This window comes from Triturus cristatus, chromosome 1_1 (genome assembly GCF_964204655.1).
Source record: "Triturus cristatus chromosome 1_1, aTriCri1.1, whole genome shotgun sequence".
In the NCBI taxonomy this organism is placed as follows: Eukaryota; Metazoa; Chordata; class Amphibia; order Caudata; family Salamandridae; genus Triturus; species Triturus cristatus.
The window spans coordinates 108,066,486-108,085,613 of NC_140579.1; the positions used below are offsets into that span (position 1 = coordinate 108,066,486).

General features: G+C 49.3%; 1 protein-coding gene across 2 annotated transcripts in view; it reads left to right on the forward strand.

Annotated features, from left to right (window-relative positions):
* Positions 1 to 19,128, forward strand: part of LOC146869675 (FACT complex subunit SPT16-like) — a 406,055-nt gene that overhangs the window by 232,869 nt on the left and 154,058 nt on the right. For both annotated transcript variants that reach the window (XM_085609928.1, XM_085609943.1), the window contains exons 14-15: positions 8,461 to 8,614; positions 9,295 to 9,422. In XM_085609928.1, the coding sequence (XP_085466054.1) occupies positions 8,461 to 8,614; positions 9,295 to 9,422 (282 nt within the window). The remainder of the gene's footprint in view (positions 1 to 8,460; positions 8,615 to 9,294; positions 9,423 to 19,128) is intronic.

Genomic DNA, 19,128 nt, shown 5'->3' on the forward strand with positions numbered 1-19,128 from the left:
TTTTTCTCCCATAGGAAACCATTGTCTGCTTTTCTGTGAAATTTCTTCTAAGTGTCTACTTTTGCAAATTTGAAATATTCTTTTAAAATCGTACCATTTCTGCAAACGAAATTACTTACCTGCTTTTGATAAGGACCCCAGTCCTGGGTCTAGGCACCCAGTCCTGGATTACTAAAGTAACGATAAAGTACTCTACCTGCAATTTGAATTTCTTGCCATAGAGATCCATTGAATGTTTTCTGTGAAATATTTTCTAAGTGCTAACTTTTGAAATAGCTAAATATTATTTAAAAATCATTACAGTTAAGTCGACTTTCATCACTTGATTCTGAATACTGACCCCAGGCTGGTTCTAGGAGCCAGACCTGGAATTCCAAAAGTAATCTGAAAAGTAATTTATTACAAATAACCTGAAGTTACCATTGAGCTCAATGCATTGTTATGTTTAGGAAATAGGATTGTTTATTGCAACCAACTGTGACTGTTTACACAAATTTATTGCCTAAGACAAAAGTATTTATATTCAACCTCTCATTCTGAGAAAGTATATTTTTACTCCCTTTGTGGTTCTAAAAATAAAACAAGCATATATTTTATATATATAAACCATTGGCCTAGAGTTCAGTTATTGAGTGTGTGAAACCATTTGCTGACTGAGTGTGTACAATAAATGCTTTACACTGTCCTCTGGTACTGCCTTACTGCTCGACCAAGCTACCACTTTTGAGAGTAAGGTCATACCTAACTTTGACCTCTATCAGCCTCTGGGGGACTGTGGACTCTGTACACCCTGTACCTATTAGGGAACAGTATATACAGAGCCACTTTCTCACATTGGTGGATCAGCGGTGGGATACAAACTTGCATTTGTTGGACTACTTGGTTACCATCTGATCACACGACAGAACTCTTAAAAATTGCCTTTAGAATTCAGATTGGTTTTTCCAAAATTACTAAAAGTCTTGCTAGGGCCTTGCTTAAGTCCCATTAGAATTTTAGAAAAATAAAAGTCACTATAGTCAGGGTAGAGGGTTAGAACTGTCAGGTTAGAATGTCTCAAACAAACCCAGCTATTAGTGATAATAATAACATGGACCTGGTGGAGGAGCTCGACCTCACACCTTACTTACACTTGTCTTTCAAGGAATTGAGGTCCTTATGTAAACTCAAAAATTTACAAATGGGTCAGCATCCAACCAAACAAGGGCTCCAGGAGCTCCTGGCTGAGTATGCTAAAGACCACCCATCTGAACATGGTGATGGCCAGTCAGATGAGGAAAGGGAAACAGGGGAGGAGGACAGCAACCTCCCCATACTATTCCCTAGGGAGGAGATGGCACCCATACCCTCCAACTCAAGACATAGCATCTGGGCACCTAGAGACCACACAGGTGGCTCTGGTCCCAGAGACAACACTGGGGGACCCCCCAGTGAAGAGGACAGCCTTATGAGGCTGGCCAAAAGAATAGATCTAGAGTCCAGGCTCCTGGCTCTAGAAAAGGAAAGGAGAGAGATGGGTTTAGCACCCATCAATGGTGGCAGCAATAATAAAAACAAGGATCGGGAGGAAACTTCTGACCTTAAAATCCCCAAAGGGATTGTCCCTAAATTTGAGGAAGGTGATGATATCACCAAATGGTTCACAGCCTTTGAGAGGGCTTGTGATATCAGGAAAGTAAAGAAACCTCTCTGGGGGGCACTCCTGTGGGAACTGTTCTCTGGTAACTGCAGGGACAGGCTTCTGACTCTCTCTGGGCCAGAAGCAGGATCCTATGACCTCATGAAGAAAGCTCTGATTGAGGGATTTGGATTCACCACTGAGGAGTATAGAATTAGATTCAGGGGGGCTCACAAAACCCAGACCCAGTCCTGGATTGATTTTGTAGATTTCTCAGTGAAGACACTGGATGGTTGGTTAGCTGGACATGGTGTGCGGGATTTTACTGGATTGTACAATTTATTCATGAAGGAACATATTTTGAGTAACTGCACAAATGAAAAGTTGCATCAGCATTTGGTAGACTTAGGTCTAAAATCCCCCCAAGAATTGGGAAAAAGAGCAGACCACTGGGTCAAGACTAGGGTGACTAGGACGTTCACTGGGAGGGACCAGAACCAAGGGGTCCCAAAACCTCCCCAGAAGAAAGAGAGTGAACCCCTTGTGGATAAAAGAAAGGAGTCCCAGGTAGCCCCCCAAAAACCTGACCAGGAGGGTGGGCCCAAAGACACCTCACAAACTAAACCAGGGTACCAAGGTAAGAATTGGGATCCCAACAGAATATGGTGTTTCAACTGTCAGAAGGCTGGACACCACACCCAGGACTCTAGCTGTCCTAACAATAAGGTTCCTAGTACAGCTCCAGGGGTGACTAGTGTAGCCCCAGGGGTTGCCAGTGTAGCTTGGGAGGGAGGGTCCTCAGATGAGGAAGTCCTCCTAGCTTTCAACTGGGGAATGGGCCCAAGAAGCAAGCTGGAGATCCCAGAAGGAAGTAGACACTTCCACCACCTACTGGTGAATGGAATCCCAGCCACTGCCCTGAGAGATACCTGTGCCAGTCACACTGTGGTACATGACAGGTTGGTATTCCCACACCAATATGTCCCAGGGGAAACAAGAAGGGTAAGAACTGTCCCAGGGGGAGTCACTGTTAGGCCTGTGGCTATAGTGCCCCTAGCCACAGCTGGGTCCCTTAGATGGAGAAAAGTGATAGTCAGTAAAAACCTCCCCCTTGATTGTCTCTTGGGGAATGATCACTTAGATGTGGAACTGAGACAAAGAGAGGTGCTGGCCCAATGCCAGGCCTCGCCCAAAGAACCTGTGGAGGCTCAACCTGCAGTCAGTGCAGCTGAGTCCCAAAAGAGTGAGAAGAAACAGGGTAGGAAAGGTGGGCAACTGTTAGCCACAGTTCCAGAGAGCCAGGGAGATTCTATCCCAGTAAGGGAAAACTCCCACAATGGCACTGGTAAAGCGCCCCCTAGCCAACCACTAGACCTGACTAGTCAGGCAACTGTCCAGCCTGAATTAGTGGCTCCTCAGGTGGCAGAACAAAGGGTGGAGAAGGGGTGTTCCCTACCAAGAGTAGGGACCCCCTATCCTAAAACAGACCAACAGCCAGAACCCAAAGAAAACTATAAAATAGCTCCCTCACTTGCCAGTCAGGAGCTAAAGGTGTGGTTCTGGGCACTGACAGCTGTCAGCAGCCTCTGCTGGGTGTTAGCCTTCATGGCAGCCCTAACCTTGGCATGGTGGCCTAACCCCCTGCCAAATAGCAAGTCAGGCCCCCTGACCTTATTGGTCATGGTGGGGTTGCTCAAGCTGTGGGTAGCCTCTGTGGGTAAGCTGGGCCTAGCCCTGGCTAAGTTAGAAACTACCGAGGTATACACCTCTAAGCCCAAAATAGCAAGATGGGACAAGGACAGTAAAAGACGAGGAGAGGAGCCTTGGGAGTTAGGTCCTGAGACTAAAAAGACAGGCCAGCTCCCCAAAGGGACTGACCTAGGCAGCAGGATGTAAGGCAGAGTAGGCCCTGCAACTTTCAAACCACTTCCCCAACTCTTCCTCGCCTGAAAGACTAGGTAGACTCTCCCAGCTTTGGCAGAAGTCTCCTGGCCTTTGGGCTGGGGGGGGGCTTGTGTGAGAAAGTGGGTTTCTGTTGCAGTAACCCCCCCCTTTTTTTTTGCCTAATAGCTGATGCACTTTTCCTTGTTGTGCCCTGGGCTCCTGCCAATCAGGTGCCCAGGGCCTGTGTTCCTTCCCTAAAAAACAAACTCCAAATTGACAAACCCTGGCCACATGTCAGCCCCTAGTAAATGGTACCCTAGGTACCCAGGGCCTTGTGACCAGGGAAGGCCTCTAAGGGCTGCAGCACTCATTGTGCCACCCTTAGAGGCCCTGTACCCTTACACACATACACTGCCTTTGCAGGCTGAGTGTCTGGGCACAGGACAAAACAAAGAGTCGACATGGCACACATCTCTGTGTGCCATGCCCATCACCTACACTGCCAAGGCATATGTCAGCCACCCCTCTGGCTGGGTGCCTTATGCCTATGGTGTGGGCACAGGAGCAGGAGCCCTGTGCCCCTACAGTACCCAGGTCCATTCCTGGGCACTGTAAGTACAGTGCTGCCAGATTACAAGTACATGGTGCTGAGAGCTCGTCAAACACGAGCTCCACAGCACCATAATGGCAACCCTGAAGACTGGGGAGTTTGGTCTCAAACTTCTCAGCACATTAAACCCGCACTGATGCCAGTGTAGGATTTAATGTACTAAGCACCCCAGAGGGCATCTTAGAGATGCCCCCTTACAGCTAACCTGCAATCCACGTCTGCTCTGAGGCTGCCCAGGCTGCCACACAGCAGACACGTTGCTGGACCCCTGGGTGGGAGAGCCCCTGCTCTCCCGGGCCTGCAACAATGCACGTCCTGGGTGAGGTGATAAATCTCCTCCCCCCCCCCCCCCGGATGAGCCAAGGGAAGCTTCAAAGGCATGCCGCCTCTTGGAGATTCCCCAGGCCTCTGCAACCCCCCACTCTGGAGGGAAGCTTGGCCGGAAACCCCATACAAGGACAGGGAATGTGCCAGCCTGCCCACCCCACCCCTCAGGTGGGGGAGGCGAGGTGACAAAAGGCACCCCTGCACCCGGCGCCCTGCGGCCCCCTGTGCCCAATCCCGGGGTACCCACCTAACCTACAACTACCCAACTTACCTCTCGAAGTGGTGGTGGCACCTGAAGCATCCTCGTCCCCGAGCCTGCAGCCTTTTTCCAAACCGGAACATTCCCATTGATTTCCATTGAGCGCCCGAAGGCTCAAAAGCACCCTGCACCCAGCCGCCCGAGTGGCCCTGGCAGTGCCCTCTCTACACTAACCTACTTCCCCACTTGCCCTGAGTAAGTGACCAGGAGCCCAGCTCCCACAGCCGCGTGGCTTGCCAGACAGCAGCCACCAACCAAGGCCCCCCTATCCCTCATAGGATAACATTGGGCCTAACTCTCTCTGCACCCGGCCGTCCTGAAACCGCTGAGGGTGAACCAACTGTACCTACCTGACACTGGGGGACCCCTGAGTCCATGCCCGGAATTTCAACTCTACCAGTCGAGTACTTACCCTTAAACCGCTAACTTCGTTTTCCTCATAGGGTAACATTGACTGACTTTTTCTTCAAAAATCTTCTAAGTGTGAACTTTTCAAAACTGCAAAAATTCACCAAAAATCAGCCAAGTGACAAAAACGAATTTACTCACCTGCTCCTAGGTGAGCTCCCAGTGCTGGATCTTGGTGCCCAGCCCTGACTCTGAAAAGTGTTCACAACTATACTTACCTCTAACTCATTTTTCTCCCATAGGAAACCATTGTCTGCTTTTCTGTGAAATTTCTTCTAAGTGTCTACTTTTGCAAATTTGAAATATTCTTTTAAAATCGTACCATTTCTGCAAACGAAATTACTTACCTGCTTTTGATAAGGACCCCAGTCCTGGGTCTAGGCACCCAGTCCTGGATTACTAAAGTAACGATAAAGTACTCTACCTGCAATTTGAATTTCTTGCCATAGAGATCCATTGAATGTTTTCTGTGAAATATTTTCTAAGTGCTAACTTTTGAAATAGCTAAATATTATTTAAAAATCATTAGTTATTAAGTCGACTTTCATCACTTGATTCTGAATACTGACCCCAGGCTGGTTCTAGGAGCCAGACCTGGAATTCCAAAAGTAATCTGAAAAGTAATTTATTACAAATAACCTGAAGTTACCATTGAGCTCAATGCATTGTTATGTTTAGGAAATAGGATTGTTTATTGCAACCAACTGTGACTGTTTACACAAATTTATTGCCTAAGACAAAAGTATTTATATTCAACCTCTCATTCTGAGAAAGTATATTTTTACTCCCTTTGTGGTTCTAAAAATAAAACAAGCATATATTTTATATATATAAACCATTGGCCTAGAGTTCAGTTATTGAGTGTGTGAAACCATTTGCTGACTGAGTGTGTACAATAAATGCTTTACACTGTCCTCTGGTACTGCCTTACTGCTCGACCAAGCTACCACTTTTGAGAGTAAGGTCATACCTAACTTTGACCTCTATCAGCCTCTGGGGGACTGTGGACTCTGTACACCCTGTACCTATTAGGGAACAGTATATACAGAGCCACTTTCTCACAATCCAGTATTAGGGTATCTTTCATAGATTCACATGCCTGAATCATTCCCTGTCGTCGGGATGGGAGTCCCCGGTACATAGATAAAGTCGCTGGGGGGACGTCCTCGTGGTCTTTGTCCACTCCAGCACAGGCCAGGCTTGGCGGGTGCAGAGTGTGCAGGGTTCGCGGTTCCTGGCTGATGCCAGGGGTCAGTTGCTTGCTTTGAGCAGTACCACTGCTCATGGGAGTCCCAGATGCTTACAGTCACAAGGTAGCAAGGTCCTCCGGAGTTTGTGAGGTTGCGGGCCACGGGAGATGCCAGGATTTAGCAGGAGCAGGTTCAGGGGTCGAGAGACCGGTAGGGCTGGGGCCAAAGCAGTTGGTGTCTTCCTCTTAGCAGCTGCACGGCAGGTCTTCTTGCTTCTTGATCTTCTTTGCTGTTTCGGAATGTGGATCTAAGGAAGGAAGGTTCAGGGTGCCCCTAAATACTAAATTAAGGGACGTTACAGGTAGGTGAAGGGCAGGGACCACTGGGTCCCTGCCCTGGGGTGGGTACACCCCCTATCCTGCCACTCTCCTGTGGGAGGGGGGCAGTAGCCTAGTCCTGATTGGGCAGGGCTCCCCATCTTTAAGATGGCGAGAGCCTGGAGATGTGCTTCACCTCGCCTCCCCCACCTAAGGGGTGGGATTGGCAGAGGCTGGCACACCCCCGTCCTTCCTTGGGGTTTCCGGACAGTCTTCCCGCCAGAGTGGGGGTTTAGAACCGGTAGGGGCCAGTTGCTGAGTACAGCAAGTGGCCTGGAGAAGCTCACAAAGGCGGCATGCCTTTGAAGCTTCCCCTGCCCATCCTGGGGGAGGAGACCTAGCACCTCGCCCAGGATGTGCATTGTTGCAGGCCCAGGAGAGCGGATGGCTCTCTACCCAGGGGTCCAGCAACATGTCTGCTGTGTGGCAGCCTAGGCAGCCCCTCTGACAAGACGTGGATTGTAGGTTAGGTTCAGGGGACATCTCTAAGATGCCCTCTGTCGTGCATTGTACATTAAATCCTGCACTGGCATCAGTGCGGGTTTAATGTGCTGAGAAGTTTGATACCAAACTTCTCAGACTTCAGTGGAGTCATCATGGTGCTGTGGAGTTCGTGTTTGAAGATCTCCCAGCACCATATACTCTTAAATGGCAGCACTGCACTTACAGTGCCCAAGAATGGACCGGGGTACTGTAGGGGCACATGGCTCATGCTCCTGTACCCACACCACTGGCATAGGGCGCCCAGCTAGAGGGGTGGCTGATGTATGCCAGGGCAGTGTATGTTGTGGGCATGGCACACAGGGGTGTTTGCCATGTCGACTCTATTTTGTCCTGTATGTCTGAGTCGTCTGCTTCGGACACAATTTCCAGGTCCTCAGAATCCTCCTCTGGGACATCGGGGGCTTCATCGAAGATGTCCACTGGTACTTGCTGCGTCATGATTTGTCATTGGGCCCGGCGATCACGGATGGTCTTTTTGGATCTAAAAGAGGCGCAGGCCTGGCAATTGTTCTCGTCGTTCTCAGACGAGAGACACAGGTTACAGACCTTGTGATGGTCACTGTGTGGGAACTTAGCTCCACGCTGGGGGCATTTTTTAAATGGAGTCCTTTCCATTAGCTGTAGGCCCGAACGGCGTCGATAGGCCCAGCGGCCCGTGTCGACGACTGGAATAGAGTAGTTGAGGTGCACGTCGAAAATCACGTGATCGAAAACAATACAGTCAAGTTTTAGATAGTTTGCGCGTTGAAAAGGTTTGGAGAATATGGTACCGAACTGGAGCGCAGAAGTTGCATCCGTACCCGATGGCGGAAAAAAACAATCTGAGGATGGAGTTGATGCCCATGCGCTCTATCGTCGAAGGGAGGAGTCACCTATCTCGTGACTACAAAAGACTCTTCCAAGACAATAACAAAGTTCAAGCATCCGAGCCCAACACCAGATGGCGCTCTATGCACAGTGTACAACTCTGCAGCTCTACATGCCAAGAACAGATGCATACTGGTAAGTAGCATTTTTTCCTTATGCTTGTGTCCTGTAAGTAATTTCCCAATAGTGTAATGTACATGTGCCTTACAGCTTGGTATTGGTAACCAGCATCAGTTTGTCTTGTGTCATGATTTGGCTTGCAAATGCCAGGTGTAGCCCCACAGCTGTATTCTGTGGAAGACTGGCAGGGAACATGGGAATTATAAAAGGTGAGGCATGGAATATATTTAACCCTATTCAAATCTTCTGCTCCTCTGTATTAATCTTCCTCCCTCACTCCCTTCCCCTCACTGCAGAGCACGCAAGTCGAACGTCTCCTATCGGAATGCCTCAATGATGCCAAAGGAACCAGAAATCCGCGAAATGAAGATTTTTATTGACAAGAAGTATGAGACTGTCGTCATGCCAGTGTTTGGCATCTCTACACCATTTCATATTGCCACCATCAAGGTGCGGCTGGGTCTTCTTTATAGCTGCCCTATAGGACAGCCCTGTCTTAAGAATTGATGAGACATTGGAGCAGAATGTTATGAGCATTCTTTTGGAGCAATGCCGGATAGAAATGGGGTGATACCTACTAATATACTTGTGTTAGGCATGTGCTACTTATACTTGAGAGATTTGTTTAAGTAGCAAATACATACCATTTTTTTCTTTATTAAGCGGTTTGTTTTTATGTTGGCTCTTAAAGTGATGCAACGTAGTAAAACATTGACCCAGTCTAAAAATAAAAAAAAAGTTCAATTTTTATGTTTTTTAATCTCTTATTTTTGAGGCTGGTGAGTCTGTGGGGTATGACATAAAGGGGCTCGAAACGCTTATTGGCAGAAAAATAATGCATTAACCTTGAAATAAGGTATTTGTTGAATTTAGCTGTCAAGGTTGTATTTTCTCTTTCAAGAACAACATAGCATAGTCGCTTCTTAATAATAATTTTACTGTTGAGGCTGTGCTCAAAGTGTTATCCTTTTGCCTCTGATGTGAGTTTTCTGGCTACAAGGGACATTTGCATGAATCCCTTCTGCTATGGCTCCTGCCACAGGACTGTTCTAATAACTTTTTTACGTTTGTGTTTATTTTGATTTCTTGCTTTCCTTTGATAGTTTTTTTTTTTCTTTTTCATCGTACAGAATATCAGCACGTCTGTTGAGGGAGACTACACCTACCTCCGCGTCAATTTCTTCTGTCCTGGCAGTGCTCTTGGCCGAAACGAGGGGAATATCTTCCCAAATCCAGATGCCACTTTCGTCAAAGAAATGTAAGGCTTCAAAACCAGCTAAATTGTGTTGGAGTGTGAAAGATTGAATAGAGAGCTGTGGAAGGAGTCAACCACACTTTGTAGAGTTTGATATGTATATTTGATAAAGTGCTGAATGATATAACTTACTCCGTGCCTAATCTGTACAATGTGTGCAGTGCCTCGGCTGCAGTAGAACAGGATCCTGCAAAACGCAACAACTTTGTGATGGCACTGCAGTCATACTAATAGACTATTTGACAGAAGGGAGAAAATCCCTGTGGATACCACAGGCCTTGTGGAAAGACATAGTCCCACATTATTGTGGTGGGGAGTATCATGTAGTAAAGTATAATCCCAGGAGATAGCATAGCTTTTATACTGTTATGCACTCTAGGTAATAGTACTGTATTTGGTACCCCATCAGTAAAGCAGCATCCTCAGATAGCAAAGCTGCTAGGAAGCCCTCATCGCTGATTGGTTAAATTGTGTGTCCTTTTTAGAAGATTTCTTCTGTATGGTTTTGTGAGGGTATGTGTCTCACCCTCTCATGACTTACTCCTCTGCTGGAGTATTGACGTATTACAGTATCCTTTCTCTGACTGTTTTATCCTTTGTTTACACACACTTTTCAGTTTGTAGGTTGGCTTCTTAAACACAACCGATGCCTGACTTTTTTTTTTCTATTGCTTTACTTTTGGAGCTTCTACATTGGCTTTAGGTTTAAACTTGGCGGCTGCCTGCCTTTCTTTTCTATTAATTTTTTGTACCATTTGTGGCACGCCGTGCTTTAGCTTTAAACATGTGAAGTTAGTGTGGCATGCCGTAAATGCTCCAAAACTAAATAAATAGAAAAGAAAGGCAGGCAGCCACCATGCTTAAAGCTAAAGCCAACGTCCAAGCTGCAAACATTGCTGGCTTTGCAGCTTCTACATCCGCTTTAGTTGTAAACTTTTCTGTTCGAGGCATATGAGCTGTAGATCACATGCTTTGCATACTCCTGCTATCTAGTTTAGTTTGCCATTTGTAGAGCACATGGTTACATCACCGGTGTGTCCCCGCGCTAAAACGGTTCTTAGTAGGGAAAGATAGGCGACCTTTGTATACTTGACCCTTAAATTGTATTTTAATCACTGGCTGAGAACATCCAGGTCTTCAGTAGTTTGCGAAATCTGGATTCGCATTGTTCTGTTCTTAAATCCATTGGTAGTGATTTCCAGGCTTTTGCCGTAAGGTATCTAAAGGAGCGTGCGCCCATTTTGGCCTTACAAATTCTGGGCACTGTCACCAGTGCCCTACCCTGTGACCTTAGAACTCGGCCTGGCGTATATTGTGCTAACAGTGGTTGCAAGTACCGTGGGCCTTTCCTTAATAAAATGCGGTGGCTATGACACATTGCCTTGAAAACAATTCTTTTTCTTACTGGTAGCCAGTGTCATTTATCCAGAGCTAGTGTTGGGTCTGGATGTTTGCAAGTTGTTTTCTTAAAGTCTTCCCAGTCACGAGGTAAGGTGACTCCTCCTTTCTGTGATATTGCTCACAGGCATCGACTCCATTGTTAGATAGTTTTTTTCCGCCATCGGATGTGTATTGCTGTGCTCCTGTTCGAAACCGTTCCTCGGGTTCCTGTTGGTGCGCAGTTTACTTACCCTCGATGCTATTGTTCTTCGTTTGCGTTTCCCATTGTCCACGTATCCTATTGGTTTCAGAAAAATCTCTTTCGATCGGAAACTTCGTGGAAGGCCGTCTGGCCTAGCCGCGTCGGCCCACCTTGCAGTTGATGGAACGGACTCCATTTAAATACTGTCCTGGGTACCACGCCAAGTACTCGCGCACCGACTCGCACGAAGTGTGCAACTGATGAGTCTCCCTGGAGCACGACGAACAAGATTGTGATGCGTGCAAATTGTTCCAATGCAAGAAGATGCTCTGTGACCATCTGGCTCGACGTCAAGAAATGCAACAGCAACACAGTGGCTCCATTCCGGATCTCTTGGAGAAGATTACAAGACGTCTGACACGCAAGGAACCGAGGAAGAAAAGGAGCTCATTTCCGTGTCAGTAGCCAACTCTGACATGGATGAAGAGATTAAGCAGTGTCCCCCCCCCCCCCCATCCCCATCCCCTAAACTCCACCTCTGCCTAAGAAAAAGGCCCCGGTCCCTCCTCTGCCTTGGCGCCAAGGTCTGCACCGACAACACGGGCCCGGCACTGAAAAATATTAAAGCCTTCTGGCTCGGGATCTAATCGGCTGCATTCGGGCACCGAGCCGAAACAATCTGCATAGATACCAAAACACGTTTCGGCATCAACTCCTTTTGTACTGAAACCATCTTCGAATCCGAATACTTCAGCGCCTAAAACCTCAACTTCAAAATTATTGGCACTGAAAGATAAAATAACTCCTCCATCGAAGGAGCCTTGTTTCGACATTCCTGCCTTCAAACCCAGACCCGAAACAAAAGGAACTGGTCATCAATCCCAAAAGATATTCAGGCAAAATTGCCATCAAAACGCAAACCAGAAACGCAGGACACTTACCACATTCCTCTTAAGTGAAAACAAGTTGGTACTAACCCCTCTACTCCTCCTTTAACACCTCCTTCCCCACCTGACCCAAATTTATTAATAACACCCATAAATTCACCACGACCACAATCACCTGACAACCAGGATGACAGGGACAGGGTAGATGGTAATAGTCCTGATCCATGGAACGATTATAACACCGATCCAAACACAGAAAACAATCTAAATCTATACCCTACAAAACCCTCTCTACCTGATAATGTAGGGTACATAGAACTAATAAATAGGGCTGCTGAATATCATGTAGTTCAGCTTCATAAAGTCACTTGCGGCTTCCCAAAGATCCACTCACACACTGCCTATGCTTAAGGGTATGCTAAGACATGCAGACGACATCTTTAAAGATCCGGTTCGTGCACAAAGTCTTACACCAAGGGTCGATAAAAAGTATAAATCTGCACCATCTGATCCAGTTTACATTGAGGGTCAATTACCATTAGATTCCTTAGTGATTTCTAATGCCCGTAAATGGGCAATGTCACAAACATCGGTGAATGCCCCTCCTCCAGACAAGGAATCTAAACTAATTGATGCCGCTGGGGTAAAAAGAGTAGCTTCACAGGCAGCCAATCACTGGCATATTGCCAATACCCAGGCTCTTAGCTAGATACGACAGAGTGCACTACAACAAATTGGAACAATTGCTCCGATTTCTACCTGATGAACAGAAGTCTTAAGGCACACGACCTGGTTCAGGAAGGAAAGTTAATGTTCTAGGCATATGAGCTGCAGATTACACACACTTGCATAGATCGCCATCTGGTGTTGGATCCGGATGTTTGCAGTTTGTTTTTCCTCTTGGAAAGTCTTTGGAAGTCACGAGGTCGGTGACTCCTCCTTTGGTTCGTATTGCGCATGGGCTTCGGCTCCATCCTCAGATTGTTTTTTTCCGCCATCGGGTTCGGATGTAATACTTCGCGCTCCGGTTCCGAACATTCCAGTTCGACTATCGAAGCGGTATCCTCGCTCTCCGCGGTAAAGTTTAGATACTATCTCCTCAATCACCTTCTTCGACACACCTTCGACTCCAGTCATCGGCGGCCTTCGGGCCTATCCAGGCTCCGGTCCCGGCTGATGGAAAGAACTCCATTCAAGAAGTGCCTTCGATGTGGGTCCAAATTCCCACACACCGATCTTCATGAGGTGTGCAACCTCTGCCTCTCCCCTTAACGCGAGGCTCGAGACTGTCCCGTCTGCAAGTCTTTTAGATCCAAAAAGACTATTCGAGATCGAAGGGCCAGACGAAAAATGGCGCACTCCTCGACTTCCGTTCCAGTCGACATCTTCGGGGACGACGTCTAAGCTCCGGGACAGCAGCACACCGAAGAGGACCTAGTCAGTGCTTCAGAAGCCGACGACTCTGATGTGGAGGACATCACCCCGGCGCAGAGGGTCGTGAGTAAAATACCCCCTCCCACACCCGCGCCGACACCCAAAAAGGCTTCGGTCACGCCTTCGCCTCCGGGCCTAGGCAAGACCAAAGACACTGCTTCCAACACCCCACCTTCAGGCCCGGTGAAGAAGCCAAGCAAGCCTTCCGGCGGCTCGGGCTCGAGCCAGCCTGCCAGCGGTGCCAAAAAACACCCTTCGGCACCGAAGAAAAGATCGGCCTCTACCTCGACACGGAGCTCCGCACCAAAGCCCTCGGTGTCCAAACCCAGCCTCTCGGTGCCGACCAAACATCATAAGGCCCTCGGCACCGACACTCCCGCGCCGAAGCCTGTCTCGGCACCGAACAAAAAATCAGAGGTTCCACGAAAGCACGGCACAGACAAGCCTAAAAAGCCATCGGCCCCGAAAACGTCGGCGCCGACCGAACAACCGGTGTCGCAAGAACTTTTTACACCGGATCCTTTGCAAAAGACACTTGCCAAGGATCCAAAAACTGGACATTTGGCACGGTCTTCTAAAAAGAGACATTTGGACAAACCAGCTCCACCTCCACCTCCAAAGAGGAAGGACTGTGCTACCTCCCCTTTCAGAGTGCCTTCCCCACCTCCTCCACCCTCTCCACCTCCGCCCCCTCCACCTTCTCCACCCCTGCCTCATCGCTCTCCGACCCAATCTCCAGACCATGATGATCAGGGGGACCCATACTACGACCCAGCAGATGTGCCACAAGACCCCACCCCTACAGGATCCCCAGACCCCTGGGATGATTATAATAATCCAGACATTCCAGATGTCCCACAAGATAACCTCTATCCATCCAGGCCATCTCCACCAGAAGACTCACTAGGTTTTTACCACCTACTTCAGAGGGCGGCACATTATCACGGGGTAGAGCTACATACTGACCCAGTAGAGGAAGATTTCCTCCTAGACACCTTTGATACTGCACATAGGTCTACTGCTATACTACCTATGCTCAAAGGGGTAATAAAACATGCGCCAGAGGTTTTTAAAGACCCAGTCAGGGCTAGGGTCCTAAACCCACGCATAGAGAAAGTATAAAGCTGCCCCCACAGATCCTGCCTACATCAAAGGGCCAGCGCCACTGGATTCCCTAGTGGTATCCACTGCAAGAAAGAGATCAAATTCCCAGGCGTCAGGCGAAGCACCACCGCCTGACAAAGAATCAAAGCTCCTGGACGCGCCAGGAAAACGCACTGCGTCACAGGCAGCCAATATATGGCGTAGCGCCAACACTCAACCGCTATTGGCCAGATACGACAGAGCGCATTATGATGAACTAGAAACCATCATGCACCATCTCCCAGAAAAATATAAAAATAGGGCCAATGAATTAATTCAAAAGGTTAAGACCATAACTAATACCTCTATACGCTGTGCCTTAGACGCAGCAGACACAGCCTCTAGGGCCATTAACACCAGTGTCCTACTCCGTCGACACGCTTGGCTAAGAGTTTCAGGCTTTAAACCTGAGGTACAAGCCTCCATATTAAACCATCCATTTGACCAAGAACATTTATTCGGTCCAAAGATAGATGAGGCCCTCGAAGATCAAGAAAGACACAGATACGGCGAAATCTATGGGAGCCCTACAGTCACACCCTCCTAGGCGCTCCTTTCGCCGCTCTTCCTTTTGGGGCACGGGCAGAGGCTACTCCTCAGATAGCGCGTCCACGTCCTACAAATCCCCTCCTCAGTCCACCTTCACAAGAGGTTATCAAAGAGGCGGCTATAGAGGCAATAACAATAAAGGCAGAGGCAAAACAAATACCGCCCGCTCTGCCACACCGCCTACCCAATGACTTTCCCCTGCTCCCTCCAGACCATCCCACTCCGGTCGGGGGCAGACTACAAAATTTCCTTCACGTCTGGGAGTCCATCACATCAGACAAATGGGTGACCCAAATTATTTGTTCAGGGTACTGCCAGACTCACATCTACCCCCCCCCCCCCCCCCCACTTCCACCCAGGCAACGCCCAATGTCACAAGAACATTCCACTTTACTAAAACAGGAGGTAATCTCCCTCCTACAAAAACACGCAATAGAACAGGTCCTCCATCCCCTCCCCCCCGATCGGCAAAATGTAGGGGTCTACTCCCTATATGTTCGAGGCATGTGGGCTGCTGAATTCATATCTGTGCATAGATCGCCGCCTAGTGTTGGGTCCGGATGTTTGCACGTTGTTGTCCTGGAAGAGTCTTCGAAGTATCCTTAGATAGGTGACTCCTCCCCTGGACTACAGTGCGCATGGGCATCCTCTCCATCCTCCGATTTGTTTTTTTCCGCCATTGGGTTCGGATGTGCTATCTTAGCTCAAGTTAGGAAAATATTTTGTCAAGGCCAAAAGGCCTTTAGTTTGCGTCGGTACTGTTTATCGATCGGGTTTCGATACAATCTTGTTAGTTTACTAACTTTCAGCACCGACTTTTTTCGCATTTACCTGTCCATCGACTACTTCGACGATGGAATCGAGGACGCCATTCAAAAGGTGTCCGGTATGCAATGCGAAGTACCCACACATCGACGTCCATCCGGTGTGCAACAAATGCCTTTCGCCGGACCACGACGAATCGACATGCATGGCCTGTGCCCGGTTCCGTTCCAAGAAGACTCTACGGAATCGACGAGCGGCGAGACTCGAGGCGCAGCACGCGGCACCGGCCCCAACAGACATCTTCGACGAGGCCGAAGACGTCGAAGAATTAGAAGTCTTGCCCTCCAGTCCCGTTTCCGAACACGAACCCGGATCGGACGAGGTAGACGAGTCACTCTTCCACAGAGGTGAAGACGACACCGAGGTAGGAGACGACGAGGAGGCCTTAGGGGCCGAAGAGAGTAGCTCCAATGATGAGCAAGGCCTACCTGTTCAAACCGAAGAAACACCAGTGCCACAGCCTCCGGTCGAGGGATCGCCTTCGGGCCTTACCCGAGACCCATCCCGCAGTTCTTCGGCCCCGCCCTCGGGCCCGGCCTCGGACGTTCAGCGGCAGCCATTACTGCATAAACCAGCTGGTTTCCCTACCGCAAAACCGAAACCGAAAGCTGCTCCGGTTCCTACGAAACCGAAACTGAAAGTGGCGCTGGTCGGATCGAGGCCTTCCACGCCTTCGACGCCAGCGCAACGCGTCTGCACCGACCGCACCAAGAGAGACTTCGGTGCCGAACTTGAAGCGGGCGACGTCGGAGTCGACAAACGGAAAAAGGCCATCGGCACCGACAAACCTGCTCGGCTACCGGCACCAACGACACCGAGGGCCGTACCGCCTGCTGCGTCTCGCATCGCTCCCTCGACGGCACCTAAGCCTCACGTATCGAAGACTTCGACGGTGATCTCCGCACCTTGACTCGATGAACCGCCGGCGCCGAAAAAATCCACGGCCACCTCTACGAACCTGGCCGGTGCCAAAGCCTCAAAGGCGCCCCAAGTACGGCCTGGTGCGACGCAAGGCAGCAAAACCACGGCTGCCCTCCAGGACCCGTCGGGTTCCGGTTCGATCGGAGCTCCAGCAGCCTCTTCGGTGCCAGCCAACATTACCTTCGGCTTGCCTCCGTCGACAATCCCAAAAATGTTCCAACTCAGGACACGGGTCACCCAAACTACGGTCACACCTGCTGAGACGTCTCCGGCACGTGTCATCGACGCCGACACTGGCAGGATGATTCTCCACGACCGAAGGATAACTTCGGAGCCGCCATTGGACCCTTTCAGGATCCCACTAAAAAGGAAGTTACCTGTAGAATCAGAACCTCTCCTTTATGAACATTTCCATTCACCCTACCAGGATCCACACCGGTTCTCCCCCACACGCTCCGACACGGATGCATTGGAGGACTACATGGATGACCAAGTCCCCTACCATGTAGACACAGACCCTGATGACCAGCAGGACCCTGATCAAACCTGGGGCGACCCTGCAGACCCCAGTGCACCTCTAGATGCACAGGACCCACAACTCTATGGGGCAAAAACATCTCCCACGGAGGATACTGCGGCGTTCAACGCTCTTATTGAACGTGCTGCAAATAACCATGGGGTACAGCTTCACTCTGATACCATCGAAGATGACTTTCTAATGGACACCTTTGCATCCTCAGAAAGACATGTAAAGACTCTGCCAATGTTGAAGGGGGTCCTCAAACCAGCCAAGGACATTTTCAAGGAACCCACCAGGGCACGAGTGATAAACCCCAGGATTGATAAGAAATACAGATCAGCACCTGGGGATCCTACTTACATCAGAGGCCAATTACCACTCGACTCCATCGTCGTAGCGAATGCTCGCAAGAGGGCACACTCGCAAACGACAGGTGACGCTCCTCCCCCGGACAAAGAGTCCAAGGTGTTAGAGACCTCTGGCAAGCGAGTTGCCGCCCAAGCTGCCAACATATGGCGCATAGCCAACACTCAAGCGCTCCTTGCTCGCTATGATAGAGCGCACTATGACACACTGGAGCAAATATTCCAACATCTCCCTGACCAGTTCAAGGAAGGCGCAGAAATGCTCATCAGAGAAGGACAGCTACTCACGAATGCTTCCATCAAATGTGCACTAGATGCTGCAGACACGGCTGCCAGGGCCATAAACACAAGCGTCATGCTGCGACGACATGCCTGGCTGCGGATCTCAGGATTCAAGCCTGAGGTACAAAACAATATACTGAACCAGCCCGTCAACCCCGACTATTTATTCGGGCCAGAGGTTGACACCACCCTCAAAGATAAAAAAGGACACGGACACTGCAAAGTCCATGGGCGCCCTACAAACTCAGTCCTTTCGGAGCAGCTCCTTTCGTCGCCCCGGAAACAAGGGAGCAGGTAGAGGACAGGGGTCACAACAAACGTATAACAAAGGCAATACACAGACCACCTACGATAAAAACACCCGAGGTGGATATCGTGGCTCCAGTACAAAGGGCAGAGGACGTGGCTACGGCAACACCAGGTCCTCCCCCAAGAACAAGCAGTGACGCCCTCTCCCTTCCTCCCGACCACATAACACCTGTCGGGGGAAGGCTACAAAGGTTCCTGTCCACGTGGAACTCCATCACCACGGACAGGTGGGTCAAAGATATTGTAAAATACGGTTACTGTCTGGAGTTAACCTCCACTCCACCCACAATACCACCAAGAAGCCGTCCTATGTCCTCAGAGCACTTGAGGCTCTTACAGCAAGAGGTGCAAAGTATGCTTCTAAAAGGCGCTATAGAGGTCGTACCCATCCGCGAGCAGGGTACGGGAGTGTACTCCCTCTACTTCTTAATTCCAAAAAAGGACGGGTCGCTCAGACCTATATTAGACCTGAGACCCCTGAACCAGTACATTCTTTCAGAGCACTTTCACATGCTCACTCTACAGCAAGTCCTTCCGCTTCTCAAGCAGGGAGACTTCCTAGCCACACTGGACCTCAAGGATGCGTACTTTCACATACCCATCCACCCCTCACACAAAAAATACCTCAGGTTCACTGTTCAGGGGCAGCACTATCAGTTCAAAGTCCTTCCCTTCGGCGTGACAACAGCGCCCAGGGTTTTCACGAAGTGCCTAGCTACGGTGGCAGCACATCTACGGAGGCAGCATATACACGTCTACCCCTACCTAGACGACTGGCTCGTTCAAGCGAAGTCAGCCCAGCAATGTGCAAGCCACATGTCCCGCACCATTCACCTTCTTCACAGTCTGGGATTCTCACTAAATTACCCAAAGTCCCATCTCCAGCCCGCAC